Genomic DNA, 26,866 nt, shown 5'->3' with positions numbered 1-26,866 from the left:
AGTTCCCGTCGTGTGAACAGTTACCGTTGCGCGTAGACTGAACCGCTTGGTCGACCATTTCGGTGGCGATTCGTAACATCGTCTAGTCCGTTTTTGTAAAACATGAGTTTTTTTTTAAAGAAAATCGACAATCGTGGATTTTTTTGAGTCTAATAAAATTTGTATTAATTTTTAGAAGAAAATAGTATTCCAACTTTAAAAAATCCAACAAATTTCTTCTGGGTGCATTCATTTTTAAGTTGAAAGTTTTGAAACGTAACTCAAATGCGTGAACAGACGAGCCCCTAATTGTATCGCTATACGCCTACATTAAAAGGTGGGTAAAAATGTCGACCCACCCTACGAAATTTGAATTGATATGAAGAAGAATTTCCGGTCTTGCGTAGTTTCGTGTTTTTGGTTAAAAATCGTCTGCGTTTCAGACGACGTCTAACGAAATAGCAGTTGTTTATTGGCCTTTAATATAAATTAAAATATTGCTGGGTGGGTCGGCATTTTTACCCACCTTATAATAAAGGCGTATGCTACGCATGCCCAACTTTCTTCAAAACTCACTGGAAATCGAATGTGTGAACAAACAGATTTCCAAACGGTACGAACCGCAGCGAGATCGAGACGAGGCAAAGCGTTTCCAAGGGTACGTGTGAACGTGGCTTTTGAGATTGCTTTAAACAACGACGGGGCTAGGAATGCTATGGCCTACTTTCAAATTTTAAGGGGCCCTCAAGTCCTACAAAAGGGGCCCCAACAATTTCAAATTAGAGAACAAGTTTGGAGCACAACTTTTAAATTCCCTGAAAGTTCAAGCGAAATTTATTACAGAGAGCCTTGATATTTAATTTGAACAGCATATTTTGCTATATTTAAAAATATTTTACGTTCAGTAAAAATTAACGTGGTGGCAGCGTTGCCAGGTCCTTAAAATAAAATTATTGTTCCATGGATAAAAAATTATCGATTTCAGAAAACCTGAAAATTTGTTTTAAATTTTAATTTTGTGGAAATATTGACGTTCAACTTATTTATCATTAATTATCGTACTTCCTAAAAATTAGTTCGCAATTATCGTCAAATCCAATAATTATCGTAACCTGAAAATTTGTTTTAAATTTTAATTTTGTGGAAATATTGACGTTCAACTTATTTATCATTGATTATCATACTTCCTAAAAATTAGTTCGCAATTATCGTCAAATCCAATAATTATCGCACGCCTGGCAACGCTGCGTCGTGGATACATTTCTGGATGGAAGTATTTTGTTTTTAACCTCGATGTTTTTCCGTTCTTTAACTCTTCTAACAATTGGTCCGTAGATTTTTAAATTATACCCAATTAGGACCAATTTTTTTTGGAGGAAATTCTCTATTACTTTTCAGCGAAGGCGAATTTTAAGGTATCTTTAAGGCGTGGATTGAACCTAATCCCCGCGTTTGTCAACAGCGTCAAGTGGCGTTGAACCCTTAAGTACCCGCGAGGAATAAAAAAAGCAAAAACAGATCTCCAAATAAAGATTTAATGATGAGTTGTTATTTCGTGGAAGCATAAGTAACATCAAACGAGTAAGTATGGCACCTTTCTATTGTTTTAATGTTTATTTTATGACCGAACCATTTTTCGACACCAAAGATCTCCTTAGTAGCAGCGTATGAAGGCATTAGGGGCTCTATGCTGAACTAAACCTTGCCTGTTTAAAGGCATTATAAGTCGCTAGATGACTTGGGCCTAAGGTGGTGCCTTGGGTATTAGCCTAGCTGATTATTATTATTATTATTATTATTATTCGCAATATCTCTGAAATGATGTTCGATGATCATTTTTCCTAATAGAAATACTTACAAGGAGACTACCCGTGGTGGTTATCACCGATTTTGTTGAAACTCGAGGGTTAGGTAGACCTTATAGTAGTATATAAATTGCCAAAGGGAAAAGTTGCAATGGGCTTTAGTTTTCCTATGGCAACCGAAAATATTTTTGACCTCTCCATTTAAAAAAGCATGGGATTTTCTCGGTTACACAAATTTTGTAAAATTTTAAACAAAATTGATAAATTTTACCCAAAATCCTTGATCAATTTTGCCCAAAATCCTCAAGCACGTATATAAGGGGGGGGGGGGTTAGGGGGTTTAACCCCCCCCCTTAGGACTCGATTCCTTTCTTACGAAAGGAGCGCAACATTAAATGTATTAAAAAACTTCGTTTGATACACGTGCGGAAATGTCATTGTCACCAGTCCCGAGTCTGGCCAGTACTTTAAATTTGCGTTATTGCTAACAAACATTTCGCGCTCGCTACGCTCGCGATTTCATCTGGTTGTGTTATAACCCGTCCCCCCCTTAGACTTTCTATACCTAAGTGCTTGAAAATCCTTGATCAATTTTACCCAAAACCCTTGATCAATTTTACCCAAAATCCTTGATCAATTTTACCCAAAATAGGTCAAATTTATCTTTTTGGGTAAGTTTTGAAAATATAATTTTTTCAAGTAAGTAAGTAACCCTGTAAAACCGAGTAAATCCCATGGATGCTTTTTTAAATGGAGGTTTTTTTTTGGAGAGATCAAAAACATTTTCGGTTGCCATAGGAAAAGTAAAGCCCATTGCAACTTTTCCCTTTGGCAATTTCCATACTACCATAAGGTCTACCTAGAGCATAGCGCCGAACCAATTTTCAACGGCGGCGGCGGGAACGATAATTAGTTCGGCGGCGGCGGCGTCTAAGGGGAAAAACTGCCCCCCCCCCTCAGAAATAGCGCCAGCCTTTTAATAGACCGCTAGAACTTAAATTGTTAAACACATTTAAAAAATACATGTTTAATAGAATGTATTTTATTAAAATAGGAACCACTTGTTTCCAAAACAAAGAAGAGGTAACTTTGGTTACATACTATCATATGTAACTTATTTAATCATAAGTGTGCCTGAATGAATTTTTTCATAATGATACCTTGTTGCAAGGATATGACGTTATTGACGTCACTTCCCACTCGATGACGGTTTTATCGTCATCAAAACTAGTTCTCGCGTAGGGGGGAAGGAAGTTAAAACCAGTTTTACGCGACGTTAGTGCTGTATTTTCTTTGGTGGCTGTCAAAGACTATATAAAGTTACGCGTAGCTTTATATAGTCTTTGGTGGCTGTGAAACAAGGTCTCATTTAAATTTTTAATACAGATATGTTAAACAGAGGCACACTTATGAGTAACTATGTCACATATCATACTATTAAACTAAAACATTTACGCTAGTAATAACAATACTGTACTAATTTACTACCATTTCACTAGTATTATTATCTATACACTCTTTTTAGAAACTTTATCTGGGCGCCGCCATTATCGTACAGACAACCAACGAGCCAGCCCTCTACCGCATAAATTTCATCCCCCCACATCCGGTTTTTCCCCGCGCATTTAAGTCTATTATCACAAATTATTTTATCTTTGTATCAAAATGTAATAGAATAGTTATTGCTGAATGCAGCCAATGCAGCTGATACGTTTCTGTACTTATTACAAAATACGGGGCGAGGCAACTCCAAAGCCGTTTTCATTTCTCTCTCTCCTATCCCAGCTATCTGCTGCAGAAAATCTTGGTGCGCGCGGTGCAGTGGTGCCAGATCTTTTGGAAATTATTAATTATTTTTAATTTTATAACGCTAGTACGGTGCACCCAACAGCCTAAAGAAAAATCTATGTAGTTTAGATCTCAAAACTTAATTATTATACTTTAATAATGGAAATTAATTCGGCGGCGAAATGAAAATGTTTCGGCGGCGGCGTTTCGGCGTTATCTAAATAATCGGCGGCGGCGGCGTTTGATCGGCGGCGCTATCCTCTAGGTCTACCTAACCCTCTCGTTTCAACAAAATCCGTGATAACCACCTCGGGTAGTCTCCTTGTAAGAGCATAGCGCCGATTTAATTTCGGTCGGCGGCGGCGTTTGGCCAAAAACAGCCAGCGTTGACTTTTTTCGGCGGCGGCGGGGGCTTGAAGGGGAAATAATGACCCTCCCCCTTTTGAAAATTAAAAAAAAATCCCAAATGTTTTGAAAGAAAAAAAAAATTAAGTTACGTAGATCTCTCAAAAATTTTCGGCGGCGGGAACAAAATTTATCGGCGCCAGAGAAAATATCGGTGACGGCGGCGCTAGACTCTAGTCATACTTATTGTTATTACATTACTTTCGGTGGAAGTACTTAAAAATTGTCGTTGTTTGAAATTGGGGGCCTCCTAAGTGCCAACCTCAAATCTGTCCCGGCCTGCCACCGTTCGCGAGCCGAAAGATGGAGATAGGACGCGCTTCGGTCCACTTTTAGAAACGATGAGAGCAATGGGGGAAAGAATCCGCAGAGGGCCACGGATGCAATTAGGGAGGGGGGGGCAAGGGGCCGCGGGAACTAAGATAATGCCGCCCACGCCATTCGTAATGACACCTCATAATCGTCATATTAAGGGTCTGCAGTAAAACGTGCAGAGAGAACGACTGCTATTCGATCCTAATTTTCACAGGGTTGACACAACTTTGGTTTTAGAGGAAATTCCCCGACTTTTCCACGTTTTCCCTGACCATTTCTAGATATTTTCAAATCGCCCCGCTCTTCGACCCATTTTCAAATCGCCCCGCTCTTCGACCCATTTTCAAATCGCCCCGTTCTTAGATAGAACCATTTTCAAATAGGCAGTGTCATAATTATATTGATAGTTACTTATGATACTAATTATTTTAATTCAGAATTTAGTATAGCTAATATTTGTTTATACTAACCCGCATTAACATTTAAAGAAATAAAAAGTTTTTGCAAGAAGATTCCCGAGTAGCATTCCCCGAATCGATGAAGTCAACAACCTCGTGAAATGTCACAACGGAAACCCGACCTTTTAGCAATAAACAAGATGCCACGGACAATTGAGTACACACAATCCACCCGATGTATTACATATATTTTAAATATTAAATTTAAATTTGAACGAATTTTCAATTATCTTGTACATTAACTCAATTAAGCCAAGAGGAATTTTATCGAAAATGAATTTTTCGAGTTCATGTTAATTTAAATTAATTTTTACACAAACGCATTGGAGTTTGATGGCACCGGTAATTCTAGGAGAGTTATGTGGAATACGGCGGCGGCGGCATCGGCTACATTGTACGCGAGCTCAATACACACTATCCCTAAGCGATTGTGTGTAAAAAGACGATACGTCCAATCCGTTTTTTTTTTTGCGTAGAAGCGCTTTTTTTTAGTTGGTAAAGTAAATATCACAGTTACCGAAATATTCGAGTAGCTGCTTATTACTACCGCCTAACTTCTTCAAACGTCAGATAATCTTTTCTTCTGGAATTAATTTAATTTACTTTCGAAGAATGAGAGTCGTGGATTTTTTTATTTTCCGTTTCTCGGAATTAATTCCGTACTAGAAATTACGAAGAATTTAAATATTTGCCGACGGATATTAGGAATTTCCAAATGAATATAAAACTGTTGACGGAATTTCAAAATGAATATAAAACTGTTGACGGAATTTCTAAAAGAATAAGAAATTGTTGACGGGATTTCTAAATGAATATAAAACTGTTGACGGAATTTCTAAATGAATATAAAACTGTTGACGGAATTTCTAAATGAATATAAAACTGTTGACGGAATTTCAAAAATAAATATAAAATTGTTGACGGAATTTCTTAAATATAGTTGTTGAAAATTTAAAACGCGGAGCTTGGGGAAAACATATTGATTACGGCACTGTCGAATTTGATTAGCTTCGTGATTTCACGGTTTGTTCGTCAGCAGGACGGAATGAGAAGCCAAGCAGCTTCTTCATCCGTGACAGGAGAAGACTTCCTTATTTGGTTATTGTTTCCGAGCATATCCCCCGACGAAATCGTTTCCAAAATAATAACTTCTACCCCACCGGTATTTACCCTCTAATTAAGGCTTCTGCTTTTAGTTACATTCAGTATAATTAGATCTATTACGATATTCACATCCTCTACGAATAATAAAACCAAAATAAACAATCGTTTTTAAATGATTAAATATTTTAATTTCTGCCGGGTCACGATATTATTTATTTATACCTAGGAAGAGTGACTATACGTTGAGACGATATTTAGCGTTGTTAACAATAAGCTCGTTCTCCCCAAACAAAATCAAATCAGCCCGGCACGGTTGGGCGATTTTAAATCACGTGATTTTTTTAAAACCATCATTGATTTAAATCACGTGATTTTTTAAAAACATCATTGATTTAAATCAAGTGATTTTTTAAAAACATCGTTGATTTAAATCACGTGATTTTTTAAAAACATCATTGATTTAAATCACGTGATTTTTTAAAAACATCGTTGATTTAAATCAAGTGATTTAGTATGAAAATAGGTGTTTTCGTTTCGATTATTCCGGGATTTCGGAGTAGGTTAAGATGAGTAACGCTATGATGTCATTTTACTCCGATTCTGTGGTTGCGAATAGTTTAAGTCGGAGTAAAAACGTTTTTCCCAAAATGGCTGCCTGTGACCTTTTAAGAAGATAAATTCTAGCTAGCCGACGACAAAATCCAATTTATTATCTTTACACCTCCTTTTCAGAGAAATTCCCGCAATTCGGAAAATTTTCCGCATTTTATTTATCCGGAAAATTAACAACTGTAGTTTACGTTATCGCTGCACTCAAATTATTGATCAATAGCCGCGTTCACACTACACACTTTGGAAACGTTTTGAAACGGTTTCGAAACGTAAAATTCAACAATTTCGGAGTCAACTGTATTAATAGCCATACGATAAATACATTCGACACCCAAAATTTTAAAATTTGATATTTCGAAACCGTTTTAAAACGTTTCCTAAGTGTTTAGTGTGAACGCGGCTTATTTGTCAATAAAAATCAGATTTGAATCAAATTATCGTTTTCTGTAAAAAAAAAACTGCCGTATTCCGAAGCGATTGAAGAAGAGTGACGTTTTTCCTCCCCCCCCCCCAAACACTTGTGCCGGGGGAAACTTAGACCATGACGGAATTTCTGTCGTCTTTGCAATGTGATTTGCCGTTTCCGACAACCGTATCGTTTGAAGTCCATCTGGTCTATTAATAATTTAATTCTGAACGCAAAATATAATCTGCAATGAGCAAAATGAAATGTTACATTCTCTAGAATGACGAATAATCTTCCATTCTTTATCGTAATTAAATATGGGTTCGATAGTATGTATCTGGGCGCCGTTGCTTCTTCTGATATCAGAGTGCAATAACACGACCCTTTCTCCCAAAAGAACCGTTATTTTATTTTACCCCTCTATTTCACCACAATTTGAACTGACCCCATAACCTCACCCTTTCATCGCCACTTTTCTTTAAAAAAATTGTGCTCTTATGGTAAAAGTTCGGAGTCTATTTTAATAATATTTGATAATGTCACATTATCAAATTAATAAAAGCGCGTTAATTGGATAATGTCACATTATTCAATTAATGAGCTTTAATTAATTTGAATATGTCATATTATCCCATTAATGAGCTTTAATTAATTTGATAATGTCATATTATCCAATTAATGCGCTTTAATTAATTTGATAGTCATTTAATGAGCTTTAATTAATTTGATAGTCATTTAATGAGCTTTAATTAATTTGATAAAGTCATTTAATGAGCTTTAATTAATTTGATAAAGTCATTTAATGAGCTTTAATTAATTTGATAATGTCATTTAATGCGCTTTAATTAATTTGATAATGTCATTTAATGCGCTTTAATTAATTTGATAAAGTTATTTAATGAGCTTTAATTAATTTGATAGTCATTTAATGAGCTTTAATTAATTTGATAATGTCATTTAATGCGCTTTAATTAATTTGATAAAGTCATTTAATGAGCTTTAATTAATTTGATAAAGTCATTTAATGAGCTTTAATTAATTTGATAGTCATTTAATGAGCTTTAATTAATTTGATAATGTCATTTAATGCGCTTTAATTAATTTGATAAAGTCATTTAATGAGCTTTAATTAATTTTGATAAAGTCATTTAATGCGCTTTAATTAATTTGATAAAGTCATTTAATGAGCTTTAATTAATTTGATAAAGTCATTTAATGAGCTTTAATTAATTTGATAAAGTCATTTAATGAGCTTTAATTAATTTGATAAAGTCATTTAATGAGCTTTAATTAATTTGATAAAGTCATTTAATGAGCTTTAATTAATTTGATAAAGTCATTTAATGAGCTTTAATTAATTTGATAGTCATTTAATGAGCTTTAATTAATTTGATAAAGTCATTTAATGAGCTTTAATTAATTTGATAAAGTCATTTAATGAGCTTTAATTAATTTGATAGTCATTTAATGAGCTTTAATTAATTTGATAGTCATTTAATGAGCTTTAATTAATTTGATAATGTCATTTAACGCGCTTTAATTAATTTGATAAAGTCATTTAACGAGCTTTAATTAATTTGATAAAGTCATTTAATGAGCTTTAATTAATTTGATAAAGTCATTTAATGAGCTTTAATTAATTTGATAAAGTCATTTAATGAGCTTTAATTAATTTGATAAAGTCATTTAATGAGCTTTAATTAATTTGATAGTCATTTAATGAGCTTTAATTAATTTGATAAAGTCATTTAATGAGCTTTAATTAATTTGATAGTCATTTAATGAGCTTTAATTAATTTGATAAAGTCATTTAATGAGCTTTAATTAATTTGATAGTCATTTAATGAGCTTTAATTAATTTGATAAAGTCATTTAATGACCTTTAATTAATTTGATAGTCATTTAATGAGCTTTAATTAATTTGATAAAGTCATTTAATGCGCTTTAATTAATTTAATAGTCATTTAATGAGCTTTAATTAATTTAATAGTCATTTAATGAGCTTTAATTAATTTAATAGTCATTTAATGAGCTTTAATTAATTTGATAATGTCATTTAATGCGCTTTAATTAATTTGATAATGTCATTTAATGCGCTTTAATTAATTTGATAATGTCATTTAATGCGCTTTAATTAATTTGATAATAATGTCATTTTATCCAATTATTGCGCTTTAATTTATTTGATAATGTCATATATTATCCAATTAATGCGCTTTAATTAATTTTAATCAAAAACCAATATTTTAACAATGCAAATTTAATATCACAATGAAACTGCTGTAGAATGTATTTTTTTAATTGAGGTTTTCGTAATAATAGCCCTAATAAAGAGAGAAACAGGATACAAGGTACTTTATATTCCGTGTAAACAGGAAAGATGATGCGAGAGAAATCTTAAGAAAGACTTTCTAAATTTCCTTTTGATTTAATGAGTGACAAAATATGTATATATTCAACTCATTTTGGAAGACTAAATGGAAAACATGGTATTTTTGACTTTTCAAAGTCATATTTTATTCTGTAGGAGTAAACTTTTCTTAAAAAATCATTACGCTCTTCTTCACTTCAAAAAAATTGGTTTAGTTTCTCTCGCGATATTCTTAATTTCACAAACAAATGACTTAGAGTAAATAATTTTTGTTGTTTAAAGTTTCATAAAGTATTTTATTTAATTTTTCTCTTCGAAGTACGAGTTTGTCGATTGTCTTTAGGCCCGACAACTTACCGGGCCCGTGCAGCCTAGGGGCCCGTGCAGCCTAGGGGCCCGTGCAGCCTAGGGGCCCGTGCAGCCTAGGGGCCCGTGCAGCCTAGGGGCCCGTGCAGCCTAGGGGCCCGTGCAGCCTAGGGGCCCGTGCAGCCTAGGGGCCCGTGCTTGGGCAAACGTGGTGGGGTCGCGCAGTGGTTAGCACATTCGCCTCGCAGCAACAGGAGCCGGGTTCGATTCCAGCATGTGTGGCAGTGGGTGAAAACTCGGAACTACTCCTTCCGCGTTGAGTTTTCAAGTTATCTCTCCGCTAGTTAAAGGGGTTTTCCCCCGAGCTCTTCGGTTTTCCCTTTCCGTAAAAACTTGTAGAGGTTAACGGTAACGATTAGTGTAGGGAGCTGTTGGCTCACGTGGCATGAAGGGCTTGCCACCACCCTCCTACGCATTGAAACCCGGCCAGCTGAATTAATGGCTTTAAAAGTCGCTAGATGACTTGGGCCTGAGGTGGTGCCTTGGGTATTAGCCTAGCTGATTATTATTATTGACTCCGGAAATATACTAGCTGATTATTACTATCCCGGGGTTCTCTCCGAAAACATAGCTATCTTCAGTAGTAATGGCTCTCTTTGGGAACTGATATTTTAGCTCTCGACATCCCCGAGTGTCTCTATTAAACCATGTCCTTAATGGGAGCGCGCTGAAACAATATGACATCAATAATATCAGAGTCGAGTTCTTTCGGTATTTTAACTTACGTTGGGAAAGGACTGACCCTGATTGGAATATTAATCACGGAGAAATCGCCATGAAGTGGAACCGGCCTCGGGCACATTTTAAAAACAGTTCCGATAATTATGTCAAAAATAAAACGATTACAGAAATAATTACGGGCATTTCTTACAAAAGGAATTTTCTCAGTATACCTGCATATCATTATTCTTTGGGTTGCGTGACAATAACACAGGTAGCTAGTATCATTACCCTTTAACCAATTACGTTAACCACCTACTGTACACCTGGTTTCTCTGATATAATAAGAAGGTATGACTGTGGTGTTGAGAGTAGTACTGGGCGTTTGGATAAAAATTAACCACTTATTTTATTTTTATCCATAAACTACAATTATCCAAAAATATAAATTATTTTTTGCATGTTAAATCGTTGTTTATCCACGGATTAAATCATATGTAACATAATCACTCATAAGTATGCCATAAAAGCATTCTCCTTAATGAAACCTTGTTCACGGGATATGACGTAAATTACGTCACTTACAATTCCGTGACGAAATACGCGTCATCAACTTTACTGATGGGAAACGGAAGTTAGTGAGAATTCCTCGTGCGTTTCTGGCTTTGCCATGTCAAGTTTAGTTCGTGCCTCGCGATCACATGATTTCATTTCCATGGTAATCTTTTCAATAGCGCAAAGATTATAAGCATTTTTGCATTTTTGGGTCCGCTTAATGTATGTTCCGCGTGAAACAAGGTCTCATTGAATTTTTTTCAATGGAAATGTTATACAGAGGCATACTTATGAGTAATTATGTTACATATGATAATATCCATAAATAAACAGTTAACCAATATATTTACGATTAATCGATATTTTTGAGCTCTTAGTTGAGAATTATGGTCTAGTTTAAAATGAGGCAGGAAATGTCACCAACCTGTGCTTCAATACCGTCAGAAAACGTCAGTTTGAGCAGAAGTAAATGAACCGAAGTTATCAAACTACTATATTGGCCATGTTGGATAAGTTTTCCTTATGGAATTATAGTTTTAAGCATCCTTTAAAATTTCACTCGCTAAGTGGATATCGAGCCTAAGTTTCACTATCGCCAACTACCGTCTCTCGGTGACAACAACTAAGCACCATACTGATGGTAACCATTGTTAGGCTTAAGTTGCATTTCAATGGATAAAATCAGAAGCAAATGAACCGAAGTTATCAGACTGCTATACTCCCCATGTTGGAGGCGTTTTCCTTATTAAGTTACATTTTGACCTCGAATTTGTAATTTAGCGCGTTCCTAGGACGAAAAAAAAACGTTTTGGTTTTTATGAAACCATTTTTTATACATATAAATAGCTATACCCAGAACTCCCAAGTGCAATTTATCGCGTCAAAAGACGGGGATTTGACTCGATTTTCTCATCATTGTCATAAGGAAAAGGCCCTCCGATTCTGAGCGTTATTTCGATAACTTCGGTTCATTTACTTCTGATAAAATAACACGTGATATTGAACTGAAGCCTGTCTTTACATAATTTCAAAACGCGCGCTCACGATTTTTCACGTATTTTTTAGAGCGCGCGCTTAAATCACAGAATTATATAAAACACCTCCCAGTTTTCAGGTCAATTTCAATAACTTCGGTTCATTTACTTCTGATAAAATAACACGTGATATTGAAATGAAGCCCGTCTTTACATAATTTCAAAACGCGCGCTCACGATTTTTCACGTAATTTTTAGAGCGCGCGCTTAAATCACAGAATTATATAAAACACCTCCCAGTTTTCAAATCAATTTCAATAACTTCGGTTCATTTACTTCTGGTTTTAGAGAATGGAGCTTATTGTTAAAGGATGAAGGTGGGCTTAACCTCACTAATATTAGTAGGAAATTTAATGCGCAGTTACTTTCCGCTTGTGATACAGCTGTGTTTGAGCAGGTTTTCAATTTTTTCAAAATATTGCTTCATGCCCTGACTAGGCCTAACGTTTAAATAAATCTATTCACGCAACAAAAATATTTTAGGGTTTCAAAATTAATCGTTTTAAACTCGAAAACTACGCGTACCCGTTTCGCGTTCAATGGGTTCTCTTAACCTCTTTGTAAAAAGTGGTAATCTTTCAGAATACAGAGAAATATTTGAAAAATAATTTAAATTTAAATAAAAAAATTCTCATATTTAATCGAATTTAATGTCGATATTTTTGAAGGTTTATATGGAATAGTTGATATTTTCCTTGTTAAATATGAATTCCTTAAATTATTTTTAATGATTTTATTACTAGGCGAAAACTATAGTTGGTTCTATAAAATGAAACGAATAAAAAGTTTAAAAAAATACGTTGCTCTTACGTCACAAGACACGGCTTTATTAGTATATTCTTCGCACGCGCGATTTTCACGCGCGCTAGAAAAAAACTTGTGTTCCTCGGGCGACTGTAGCGCGCGCTCGTGGACTTGTAAAAGTGACTTAAGAGCCACATGAAAACAAAAGGGCCACGTTAATTTATAAAAAGAACTATTTAATATTTCGTATCAATAGAGAATTGAGTGAAAAGTCGGCGTGTTTCAACGTACCTTCCACAACCATTGTAATTGGGAACTAAGCCTGTGCGAATCCAAAGAATGACTTCTACTCTTATGCAAATAAGCGGAATTTCTTTTGGGTGACGCTGTGGCCGACGACGGAGGATTAACGACGGAGTTGTGATGGTGGTGGTAATGATGATGATGGTAATCCATCTTTGATCGATTTAATTCGGATATCGGTCAGAAACAGTGGAAAACTTGGGCGTCGAAACTCGGGGAATTTTCAAGAACGCTATTATAATTACATCTTCACGCTCGTATAGTTTTTAATCCAAAAATGGCAAGGCATTCCTCATGTAATCGTCGGCGGTTGGCGCCGTTTCGGGAGACTCGGGCGCTACGGGTGGTGGTCACGTGTAGCTACTGGCTGAAGCCACCTCAGTCAGCTGGTCCCGGGGAAAAGAGTCAAAACAAACCCGTATCCCGCGCGCGACGCAAAAATCTGAACGTCTGAGCCTAGAAACAGCCGGGGACTACTTTCCCTTCAACCGCACGTGACCTCCTTTCCGCCAATCACGGCTCTCCCGCGACGACGCGAAAGTTGATTCCGATTTCCGACCTGATTGCTCGGGCAAGGTCGAAGAGAGCCTGTCATTCGTACGTGCCGTATTGTCCGGTAAGGGGTCGTAGTCACGCCGAGGGTTACGCAGCTTCGTCTGCTACCGAGGGCCGATTGAGGATAATTAATTCCGGAAAATGAGGTACTAGTACAGGAAAAGTTCAAATGTTATTTTTTTTTCTTAGTGGTAACTGCGAAGAATAAACTCTTGGCCGTTTCCTCATTTCTTCAAATCTCTCGGTACTCAATTTTGTCGCTGTTGCTAACCTAGCGACATAAACATCATTGTATCCTCCGATTTAACTGATGGCACCTTTTCCCATGATTCATTTTAATCATTTAATTTCCCATGATTCATTTTAATCATTTAATTTTCCCATGGATTCATTTTAATCATTTAAATTGCCTATTATACTTGTTATGTATTTATGATAATTTATAAAAATGGTTGTTGTAACAATGCTTAGTCATAGTAAAATAAAATTTAAAATTAATTTTACACTAAATTTGCCATTAAAATATAAAAATCGTAAAAATTTATTTTTCAAGAATAAAAAATTGTAATTAAATAAATTATATTAGAATATATTTCAAATTAATTAGTTTGAGTTGTTCAGAGGCAAAGGTAATATTTTGAATTTATCATCTCTAAATTAGACAGCAAAGCAACTAAAGCCAACGTGTATTTTACGTCTTCAACCTTATTGCTGTTATTAAAACTCATATCAATACAGTAGTCGAGATTGACGCCATTAGAAAGCATTACGGTTAATTAGTTCTATATGTAAATTTCGAAACATTTCGTAATTCGACCCAATCCATTCTTAAATGATCCTTCAAAAGATATCGCATCGTAAGCGAAATGCAACCATTTTATAAGTACTGCTAGATTTTTAACCCCGATGCAACAGAATTTTGTAACTATTAACAGAAGTATATAATAGATGTCTTTCGAGATAAGTATCCATCTAAGATGTGGCTTGTACAAACGTTAATAAATGTTACAGAGATGTGGCTTGTACAAACGTTAATAAATGTTACAGAGGTGTTATTTGTACAAACGTTAATAAATGTTACAGAGGTGTGGATTGTACAAACGTTAATAAATGTTACAGAGGTGTGGCTGGTGCAAACGTTAATCTATGTTACAGAGGGGTGGCTGGTGCAAACGTTAATAAATGTTATAGAGATGTGGCTTTTGCAAACGTTAATCAATGTTACAGAGGTGTGGCTGGTGCAAACGTTAATCAATGTTACAGAGATGTGGCTTGTACAAACGTTAATAAATGTTACAGAGGTGTGACTTTGCAAACGTAAATAAATGTTAAAGAGGTGCGGCTTGTGCAGTCGCAATTTAATAATAGTTTTTCCCATTCATAACAGAGTGATTAATTTTAAAGATTTAAAACTATAAATAAATTTTGAATGCCCAGGAAAAGTCTACGAAAAAAAAGTAATATTATTGAGTACGCGGTTTCGTACAGGTTTATTTCGCCGTGCTTAAGCTCAGCTTGTATACCAATATAAATATAAAATACGAGTAGGACGACCGTGTAGAGTAAACAGTCTTCGCGTGACAAAAGGCACATAGATAAACACTCTTACGCGTTGCTTCTAGATCTACTGGTTTAAAAGCACGGGCTAAGCTTCTCTATTGCCAAAACCCATCGGAGATTTTTTGGTTTTTTCCTGCTGGCATTATACCAGATTTTTTTCTCCATTGTTTTCCTCGATAAATAACAGACGTGTTAAGCACGCGGTACAAAACGCGTAGGAGTATAGACTGTTTACCATACAAGTTTCCTTCTAGCCGTTTATTGACGGGGGATTAGCTTGTTTATCGTTTCTCCTTCATATGTGTTTTTCAGAGAGTAATTTTTTTAATTAAGTAGACGCTTAATTGTATTGCTTAGAAAGGTTAAGGTAAATCAAAATACGTCTAGATCATAGTCGGACTTCAATACACTTTTTAAACCTAACACGCCGAAATCTAGAAGTAATTAGGGTTATGGAATGCGTTGAATAAGCCTTATATTTCGGACTTTTTATGAAGACGGTCTTGATAAATGGTAAATGACTCGCTATTACCAAAAGTGTATAATATTGTTAAATAAGTGTGACACTTCCTATTCTTCACAAGCAAAAGTATTAGTGAGAGCTATTCATAAGACTGCATTACGGGCTTCGTCGTCGTTTTGCGTCCGCCTGCTAATGCGCCACACCACACCAGGGTTCGTACGAAAATTTCTGATCTAAAATCCCTGACTTTTCCAGGTTATCCCTGACCAACTTTTGCCAATATTCCTGACCTTTTTGGTTAAATTTTTGGACATATGTTTTATTATTTTAGGTCCAAAATTCTTTGTTAAGGTGTGGTTTGCTTGACTAACTGAAATCCCTGACTTATCCCTGACTTTCTACGAAATTATTTAAATCCCTGACTTATCCCTGACATTTTTCTCCATTTCACAGATCCCCGACTTATCCAGGTTTTCCAGGATATCCAGGTTCTGTACGAACCCTGGACACGTAGCCTTTGACCGCGCCTCGCTAGGGGGATAATTTCTTCTTGTGATGACGTCACTCCGTTACCAGCACTCAGTAAAATATTCCCAAAAGTGACAAACTTATGGAATAATATTATAAACTTATGATATTACGTAATTGGTTCGTATAATTTCATGTGGCTTTAATAACGCCACCAAGCGGGCTATTCTTAGTAATTTTCCCCAATAAAAAATATTTCTACTTAAGTGACCGCGTACAAAATTGCGCGAGCCAATTTATATTAAACTATTGGGTGCTTGCTCGTAGCGTCATAGGCGTACGTGGTAGCTAAGCTCCGCCTTGAAACGGCCGACAAGACATTAGTTTCACGTCACAGATCACCATTGGCGTCTTAATATCATACGGGTTACCATGGCAACGAACACAAGCCAAACCGACGAGCAGGCTACGTATAGGAACTTGGCACCATGACGTAGATAATACGTCACCAATGTTTTTTCAAATTGAAAAAAAAAAAGCATACCAGCATGGCAGCCATAGCCAAAGTTACGGCATGACGTCAGGCTACCAAATCCCTATTGAAAAGCTCGTGCTAACCAAAATACCACTTCTATACATGTTTATGTCTATTTTGTTATAAAAAGGTCTATTAATGGCTCATTTCCTGTATAATTAACGGATCTTTTACTTTTATCAGTTAGCTAATCTTGAATTAAATTAAATCTTAATTATATCTAATTATTATGGTAATTAAAAATAGAAGAATTACGCATGGCGGCATTTAAAAAAATTAAAAGCTTTATTAAGGTTGTTTTAAAATCATAGGAACTTTCGATAAAGAGCCTAATAAAGGTTTTTAATTTTTAAAAATGCCGCCATGTGTAATTCTTCTATTTTAAATTACCATATAATAACAATTTTAACCATGGATAATAACAAATTTTGCATATATTTAATTATTATTTAATATTTCAGCTTGCTCAGATTTTCTATATTTTAATTTAAGAACTTTCCATATTTTAATTATAATAACCTAATTTTTGACATTTTTCATTCTTCCATTGCAATACATTATGCGATTTAAATCAATAATTTTTTTAAATGTCACTAGATTTAAATTAGCGAACCCGGTTTCATAATATTATGAAGTCTACCGAAACCAAAGCCAGTTTTAAAATGTATACCATTAAATAGAAGTGAAGAGAAGCACATTGTGAAAAAAAACTAAATTAAAAGAGACTTAAAACTGTTTAAAAATTCACAATTTATTTAATTTAATTTATTTAAGATAGATATTGAGTTAAGAGTTTCCCATTTTTCAAAAAACGCTGTTTCTTCGTAGAAAGTATATTTCTGCTTTAAAGGGATAATTAAATAAATAAATTGTGAATTTTAAAACCGTTTTAAGTCTCTTTTAATTTATACCATTAAATATGAAATTTAATTAAAAGGACTAAAAGCAATACACGTATTTTATCACGTACAAGATTGTTAGTTACCATTAAATAAAATAATTGTAATTATGACGTGTGTGGGGTATTATTTTCATTTGAAAACTATTTCATGCTCTTTGTATTATTTCTGTTCAAATTGATATTAAAAATGCTTTCCCTAGTAGAACCGGGATTGGTAATTGAGGGGGGGGGTAGACAAATTGTGGGGAGGGGGAATGTAGGGTTGATTATGTACTCGTATCAGCAGCTTTTATTAAACAACGTGTCCATGGCCCAAATTTCCCGCAATATTGACTTTGCCAAATTTTCGTATGTGTAGCTGCCAATGAGCCCATCGCCAGGGCTAGAGTTGAATACACCCTATCTGTGTTTAGGCCGCCGGCTTTCGCTTTCAAAAGTTAATACCTCTGTAATGTCGGCGACGGTGGCTTTGAATTTTGTTTCGTTATCTTTTACTTCACTTTATTGGTAACTGCACGTTTTTCAGAAAAATCGACGCCCTAATAGTCACGATATAAAATTAGGCTTATTTCAAAAAAATTTGGTCGTAATTTGGATTTTATTATTTTTTAATTTTGGCAAAATTATAACTTTATTAGGATTTTTTATTATATTTATTTCAATTTTCAATTTTATTTAAAATATTTGTAAATGTAATTTAATATACTCGGACAGTACTAAATAAATGATTTAATTATTATTAATTTAATTAGCGACTTTATTTTAAGTAACACTTTATAAATATAATTTAATATACACAGACACTAAATCTGAAATGTTTGAATTCTTATTATTTGTATGGCAAACCATCAGCCCATTAATATTATATTAATACTCAGTCAGTACTAAATAAGTGATTTAATTATTATTAATTTAATCAATTAGTAACTTTTTAAGTAACACTTTATAAATAACACTAAATATTTTAATTCTTATTATTTATATAGCAAACCATCAGCCCATTGTTATTTTATGAATTAGTTATTTTCTTTTGAGTTGTCATTTATAAATATAATTTAAAATATTCAGACACTTAAATGTTTAAATTCGTACTATTTATATAGCCAACCATCAGCCGATTTTTAGTTATAGAATTAACCTTTTCAATTTACAATTTTTTTTTGTCTGTTAAGTAGAGGCTTTAAGTTTTACAATAGTGAAACTGGAAAGTCTAGTACTACCTGACTATGTAAAATGAAAAGGCCAATTGTAAATACGATGAAGTCAGTTAAAATTATTATTTTCTAGGAATCGTAAATTTCCTAAGAAAAGTTTCAATTTGTCAAAACACGCTGTTTCTTCGTAGAAAGTATATTTTTGTTTAAAAGGGAGAATTAACTAAACTATATTTTTTTGATTTTTTGATTTTTAATAAAAATCAAATCAATCGAAATTTTTATTTAAATAGGATTTTTCCGTATAATTAACGGATAATTGCCTTTTATGAGTTAGTTAATCTTGAATTAGATGAAATCCTAATTGAATTTAATTACTTATTTAATATTTTAGTTTGCTAATAGTTTCTATGTATTTTAATTTTTTAAGAACCTATTTTTTGTCAATTTTTATTCCTCTATTGAAATACCTTCTGTGATTTAAAAAAATCACTTCATTAAAATCAGCCAACCCTGTTTTAACGTAACTAGCGTAAATCGCCCCGAACATTTGTTAGAAATTGCGAAATTTGGTGATCTCCCAAAAGTCTCCTTTAAAGGCCTAAGTTTTCTTCTGCCTGTTTTCCTTTAAGTTTACTTCCCGCCGCGCAAATATCCTGGTGGTAGGCCAACGTGTTTTGTGGTACGATCTTGCATTTCGTTTTTTTTGATATCTCAGAGAAGGCGAGTTCCAGTGAAAACATTGCTCTAACTAGAACCTAGCGCCGCCGATCCAACGCTGCCGTCGCCGATATTTTATATGGCGCCGAACCGCGCCGCCGATAACTTTTGTTCCCGTCGCCGATATTTTATATGACGCCGAACCGCGCCGCCGATAACTTTTGTTCCCGTCGCCGATATTTTATATGACGCCGAACCGCGCCGCCGATAAATTTTATTCCCGTCGCCGAATTTTTTGAGTTTTTCTACGTAACTTTTTTTCATTATGATAATTTTAGATTTTTTTTTCAAAAAGGGGAAATATTTTTAAAAAACGCCGGCGAGTGCTTTTGAAAAATCGGCGAGCCCGCCGCCGCCGGGTGTTTTTCGCCGAATGCCTCCGCCGACCGAAATCAAATCGGCGCTATACTCTAGCTCTAACGTTTGCGTAAGTTTAGCAGTTGCGTAAATCCCTGCAATAACTCCGCCTTCAATCAACTCCGAGGAAGACAATTTGATCATCTTCACTCCCCCCCCCCACACCTTCATTTCCGCTTTCATCCGCTTAATAACTGTTTTTTTTCCTTGAGAGGTTGTGCCGCGTTCGTTTCATTTTGGGTGTACACTTCTTAGCTCTTCTTACGGAGTTGGCAGTGAAGCCGGGGAAAGTGTGTCAACATTTCGGCTGGTTCAAAAGCCCCTGGGGTGTTTCAATGGAAAAAGATTTTACGGATTTGAAAACATTTTTATATACAGGGTGTTTCAAAAGGTAATGCAAAAATTTGAAGGAGTTGTAGGGGGTGAGATGAGAATTATGCCTGTTTTTTACCCATTTTCCTACGATGGGTGAAAAGAGCGCCAGAGAGCTTCAAAGTGTGGCCTACTAGCCTCTGGAAGAAAGCTGCAACGAGCGCAAAACCAAGCAATATTCTGCAATAACCTGCCAACTTTTGTCAATCATACGAGTGGCCGAATGGCACATTTTATTGATCTTCCGTGACCCGCAAACCGGTATTGGAAAAAACACCTTGTAAAGATAGCTTGGAACAACTTTTCGAGGCAGCCCGCGCAATATCCTATTGCTCAAGGCTGAAATCGTGAAAGTGGCGCCGGTAGCGAAGAAATAAAACAGTTTAGTGAAGCGACCTGCCTCGCGAAATAATGTATTATGTAAACAATTGAGGTGTAGACGTTTCAAATCCAGTATAAATAGACAAGGTTTAAGTAACTTAAGGGGGCGTTCAAACTAAACAACTTTTAAAGAACCATTAGTTTGAGCGAGCGGCAGATCAGTTTGTTACAGGGTGTCCTTATAATCATGATTAAAAAAATTAATCACGATTTAATTATTTATAATCATTGTACAGCCAGAGCTACAGATTTAATTTTAATCTAATAAAATCATGATTTAATCAAACGAGGGTGACCTAATAATCATTGGAGAGAGTTGGCAGTAAATTAAGGGGGAAGACTACAGTGGCCATTGTCTACTTTCGCGCTATTTCAAGATGAACTCTGTTAATTTGGTATTTTAACTTATAAAAATTAATATTTAAGTGTAGAACAGCCTCTTGTTTAGTGCTTAAAATAATTTTGACAATTGTAAATTTAAAAGTAATTAAATTATTAAGTTTTAATTCGGACCCCCGGAGCTAAACAAGTTGGGCAAGCGCCCAAACTACCCTTTAGTTAGGACCTTATATCTCGTTAACTATTAATATTAGAAATATAAAAATTATTTTAAGCACTAGAGGAAGAACCAGGCTAATAAGAAAAATATAATTCAATTATGTAATTGTTAAAACAGTAACGTTCAGCTTGAACGAAAAAGAGGCTTTTAATGTATTCTTCCCCTTTAAGCGGTGTGAACTACAACAGTATATGAACAACTTATTTAACACCAATAAAATTGCATAAAATCAGCATTGAAATTAAAGCAACTTAAAAGTCGCTTAATGACTTAGGCCTAAGGTGCTGCTAAATATACACATTTTAAAGTAAATTTATGTAAAAAAGTATTTACTAGAAAGTAATTTATATTTAAATAGACATTTCACTTTTAAGACATTTTTACGAACCTTGCGCTTAAAGCGCTACCTGAGCGCAAAGGTCAAGTAAGTCGAGATACGTGACTATTGAAAGAAATTGAAAATAAGAATTTGAGTGTTTTTACAAAATTTTCAATATATTTTTTCACTCTATTTTGATCAATTTTAATTATTAGATTATCATTGTTATTATGCTAGATTTCGAAATTAAAACTGGTTTTTCTCAAATAGGGGTTTTCAGACTTGCTTGACTCTTGCTCTTAAGGTAGCGAATTTTAAGGGAATATGACTTTGAACGTGACAATATTAAAAACTAAAGGTTAAATTACATTTATTATTAAGATAATTTGAAACTAGTGGATCTGTTAGCCCAGCTATTCTCGAAAACTATATACACTTTGTAAAGGTTGTTAATGTACAGCTGTGTCAGTAGCTGTTTATTGTATTTATAAGTTTTCGAAGACCTATTGGTCCAAGTAAATTGTAAGTTTGGTAATATATTTATAAATTCTTCTATGGTTTAGCTTAGAGTTGTAAGTCGGAAAAGTTTCCGGAAAATGACCGAGGCCTTTTTCCGGAAACTTTTCCGATTTACAACTCCAAGCTAAACCATAGAAGAATTTATAAATATATTACCAAACTTTTCCGTATTTTTCCGAAACAAATTAAGTTTTCATTCCATGATTAGTCTAATATTGTTTGCAACTTTAAATAAAGCGGCATTTTCGCCTCATTTCTTCGAATCTAAAAGTAAAACTAAAATTTAGTTAAAAGGAGCCCCCTATGGACTGCATTGTAAAGGATTATATAATTAGCGAATAAGTAGATAAGTCCATTATAAAAAGGGATAATAATGGACTTATCTACTTATTCGCTAATTATATAATCCAAGTAAAACTAAACCCGAGCGACTAAACCTCTAGACGAGTTTTAACTGATTACAATGTAACCCTATTAATGTTTTGTAGTATATTTACTGATATTAGACATTTTATATCGATAAAAAGTTAAAAACATTAAACAACCTTAAAAAGTAATTTATGTTTCAATTTTTTATTTTTCCGATTTGCGGAAAATTTTTAGCAAATTTTTCCGCATTTTATTTTTCAGGAAAATTAACCACTCTAGTTTAGCTTTTTTGCCCTGGACATTATGAACCTTTTCACGTCTTTGAAATTGTCATAGTTTCTGAACAAAACATGACTACACGACTACAAGTTTGATAATCTTTATCAGTCGGCGCCTTTCCGGTAACGTTTGGGCACTGACCTCAATTGACCTTAAGAGTCTCAACGCGTAATCAACTGCATTCTAAGATTTTACACCTAAGCCCAAATAATTTGAAATAGAAAATAATATTAAAAAATAAGTTTCTTTCGATGACTTTTTAAACGACAAACCTTAAATCAAAGCGAAACGAGCAAAAAATGTTTAGAAAGTAAAGCTAGAAGCGTGAAGAGGTTTTCCTCGGGAGTAGCTAGGTCTACGACGAAAGGTCGCGGAGTAGAGCGAGGTATCGATCCCAGGGGGCGTGGAGCGCCGATACGGACGTCACAACGCGGCCCCTTCTTTAAGAGAGAAACAGGGAAAGGGGTCAAAGGACCCCGCGCTGGACCATTACACGAGTTATTACTTCTCCAAAATCGCCACGAATGTCAACGCCTTATTTAGCTCATCATAACTTTGAAGTCTCATCGAACAAATTTTTACTTTTTAATGTTTTATCCGAGGGGTAAGTCAGTCTCAGATAATCTGTACACCGAGTTCGTGGATTTAGCACTGTTAAAGGTACATATTTTCAAGAGTTCGCGAGTTCCAAAGGTACGGCAGTGTACACCGAGTTCGCAGAGTGTCTTACCCCTCGGTTTTATCGAGCCTAGAATGAAAACTCGGAACCACATTTTCCCCAAGTTCCTTTCCAATATTTGGGAATATTTAAATAAATTTAATTAGATAAATTCGCATGGAGGATTTCAAGAATTTTTATGAAATAGTTCATTTTATAAATTCAGCTACGCTTGCCGAACTTGTTTTTTATGTTGCTCTTACGTCACGATGTCGTAGCTTTATTAGAATAGTTTTGACACGCGCGGTTTGCACGCGCACGTAAAAATCCGTGGTTTATCTCGCCTTAAGCGCGCGCTCGTGATATTACCAAAGTAATTTAGTAATTTAGAAAACATAGGCATTTGTAGAGCATTTTAGAAAATATATTTTCTAAAATGTCCTATGAAATCCCATATTTTCTAAAATGTCCTATGAAATCCCATATTTTCTAAAATTTCATAAAATCCTATATTTCTAAAATGTCATAAAATCCTGTATTTTCTAAAATGTCCTATAAAATCCTATATTTTCTAAAATGTCCTATAAACTAAAATTTCCTATAAAATCCTATATTTTCTTCAATGTCCTATAAAATCCTATATTTTCTAAAATGTCTAAAAAGGAATTATAGGACCTCTGGGGGACCTGCTGATGACACGTTTTTCGTCACTGAGTTGGAAGTGATGTAATTTATCTTGTATCCCGTGAACAAGGTTTCATTAAAGAAAATGCTCTTATGGCATACTTATGAGGGATTATTTTACACATGATAATAGTGAAAGGGAGAATCTCCCTTTTCAGAAACTGTTTCTTGTTGTTGGGAGAAATTCTTAATTCAGAGCACTATTAACCAAAAAAATAGGTACACAAGGGGAAAAAATCTGATGTTGGCTCGCGTTGCATGAAGGACTTGCCAACACATTCTACGCGAGGCTAGATGACTTGAGACTAAGGTGGTGCCTTGGGTATTAGCATAACTGATTATTTTTCATTCGCGTTCGTTGGATTTGGTTTAAGAGGGGAACGAGCTTAAACCGCGTTCACACTAGACACTTTGGAAACGTTTCAAAACGGTTTCGAAAGATCAAATTAAAAATTTCCGGTGTCAACTGTATTAATAGGCATACGATAAATACATTCGACAACCAAATTTTTCAAGCGTTTTGAAACGTTTCCAAAGTGGCTAGTGTGAACACGGTTTTTATGCATGACGCGAGCTCAATATAGGTTTTTTACAGTTTTCTTCAAGATTTTTTCCCCTTGTGTACCTATTTTTTTGGTTAACAGTGCTCTGAATTAAGAATTTCTCCCAACAACAAGAAACAATTTCTGATTTATTTTTAAATTCTAGTTCACAGACAATGAGGAATGCGGCACTCGGGGAGTTTTTGTGACCAAAGACTGGAGCAAATTGAGCGTTCTTTCAGCAAATTGAAATTTATATTTGCTCAAAATTAAAACGTATTTATTTGGTGGTACCAAGAACGTATTAAGGCCAATGAGAGCGTACGCGGCGATACAAAAAGGGCTACTTAGACTAGACTAAAAATCGTTATTCAAATTGCAACGGTAATACCAGATATAATATTAGCAACTATTTTGCTATTATGTAATTAAATACAACGTTTATTAAAGTTGATCGAACTAAATTTGAGGTAAAAAATTTCTAATTACACACATTTTCTCCAAAGATAAAACAGAAATGTTTTTGCGATCGAAACTAGGTGTCGCTAAGAAGTATTTAGTATATTTGTAGACCTGACGACAAGTATTTATTAGACTGGTAGTCTTGACAACGCGTGCTTTTAAACGATAAACAAGTGTCGTTGGCTTCGAGGATCTCTAACACCCTCGCGCCACTAGAGAAGAAAGTTTATTTCCCAGACTGTACTTCTTAACCATTGGTATGATCCGAAGTAGTGGTAGCTCAAGATAGACCCGTACGTTCTCCGTAACCACAATACGTTCTTGGTAATAAACTTCGACAGTTGCCAAAAACGAGTATAGGAAAAACGAATGGGTGACTTACCTTAGTGTGTTGGTTGTTGGCTCTGTTGTCGGTGGTGACGGAGTGAGATCGGCTGCGGAACATTTCGATGACTTTGGCCACGGCTCCCCCTCCTCCCCCGCTGGTCTTGTGGCTCTCAGAGCCGGACCTCGGCCGCCCCAGAGAGGACGCCAAGATGTCGATGGGCGAATGGTGGTTGTTGCTCCCTGAAAGAGGCAAACTGAAGTGTTCAACCACTCTTTGCAAAGCCATCTTTCTCAAACAACAATTCTAGGATTCTATTATAGGACCCTCAAAGAAGTTGAGGAACGCTTTTCGCGAGCGCCCTGTGGCATATGGACTTCCCCGTTTTCAGTTAACTTTTAAAACGCGTCGTAAACCTCTCGATAAGAGGACAGCGGCTTAAAGGAAACGTATGATACGAAGCTCCGTTTATTAGCGGAATGTTTGCGATACCAACGATGTTATCTATGGCGATTTCTTCGCTTTAATCTATCGGTACTTTTTTAAGTGTGTTTTTGTATTTTTTCACTGATATATATCAAAATATAGACAGGGTAGTAATAGGCGTTCAAATAAAATACATTATCTTTTTACTCTACCTCCAACGTGTCGAAAAGGATATCGCTGAATGAAATATTTGCGGTTGGTCGGTTACCAGACAAGCCTAGCTAGCCATAGAGGTCAACTAGAAGCCATACTAGAGTCAACCGAAGTCAATTAAGTTCGAAATCCATTTTCTAAACTCAATTGTTTCCTACCGATTGGTTGTAATTTTACAAAATGCAAAAACAGTGCTATTATGGCGAGGGGAGACGCAAAAATAACGGTTAGGCCTAACCCAAGATTTTCGACGCAAAAATCTCCATTAGGCCTAACACAAATTTTTCGCGTCGACTCTTTCATCGTAGCGATGTTTTGCCCTTTTGGAACTACACTTTACAAGGACTATATCACGGCCAACTTTGATCACGCGCTATAGTCGAAGTTCCGTGAGCAAAGATTTTCAAGCTATAATGAGCGTGGCGCTGAACTCATACAGTTTTCTATATTGGCTTCAATGCAAAAAGGGTGTTATAAACGCGTTTTATACGCTTAATTTAAAATATCACATATATATTGAAAACTTTTGCAATTAAATGTTACAATAAATGTTACTTTATTAATATTTACAAGTTTTATTCAAGGTAATTGCGTAAAAATAACAATAATACAATTTTAATACGAATAAGTTTGAATTCCCCGCCTATGCTCTGTATAAAAAAACTATTCTAAACAAAATATTCCGCTAGGGGCGCTCGACTCATACAGATATCTTTGGCTCGTAGGTTAACATAGAAACTTCAACGAATGGGTTCGCCGCTATAGCGCGTGATCAAAGTTGGCCGTGACCATATAAAGAGTAGCTTTAGACACAAGTTGGCTCTGTGCTGAACCACGGCCAACTTTGATCTCTCGCGCTACAGTGGCCATCTCATTCGTTGACGTTTCTGTGTTAACCTATGAGCAAAAGATGTGTATAACGTGAGCGCCCCTAGCGGATTATTATTTTTAGAATAGCTTTTACATTGAAGCCAATATAAAAACCGAGCGTGGCGCTGAGCTCCTACACGTTATAGTACAGTTTATAGGGGGAAAATCCTTCCTCGCGGAATTTCAACGAATGTGTTGGCCGCTGTAGCGCGAACAGCGCGTGATCAAAGTTGGCCGTGGCTGAACTAAACCTTGATTACGCAGATGTGA

The 26,866-nt window shown here is 35.2% G+C and overlaps 1 protein-coding gene across 1 annotated transcript in view; it reads right to left on the bottom strand.

Moving 5' to 3' along the window:
* The window catches only part of SNF4Agamma (SNF4/AMP-activated protein kinase gamma subunit), a 172,219-nt gene that overhangs the window by 46,599 nt on the left and 98,754 nt on the right, over positions 1-26,866 (bottom strand). The window contains exon 5 of the mRNA XM_090161948.1: positions 25,145-25,329. Coding sequence (XP_090018074.1) covers positions 25,145-25,329 — 185 coding nt within the window. The remainder of the gene's footprint in view (positions 1-25,144; positions 25,330-26,866) is intronic.

Source organism: Leiobunum rupestre, chromosome 10, assembly GCF_980474605.1.
Source record: "Leiobunum rupestre chromosome 10, qqLeiRupe1.1.hap1, whole genome shotgun sequence".
Lineage (NCBI taxonomy): Eukaryota > Metazoa > Arthropoda > Arachnida > Opiliones > Sclerosomatidae > Leiobunum > Leiobunum rupestre.
Note: the sequence above shows the minus strand (reverse complement) of the source record. Positions and strands in the feature narration are given on the sequence as shown.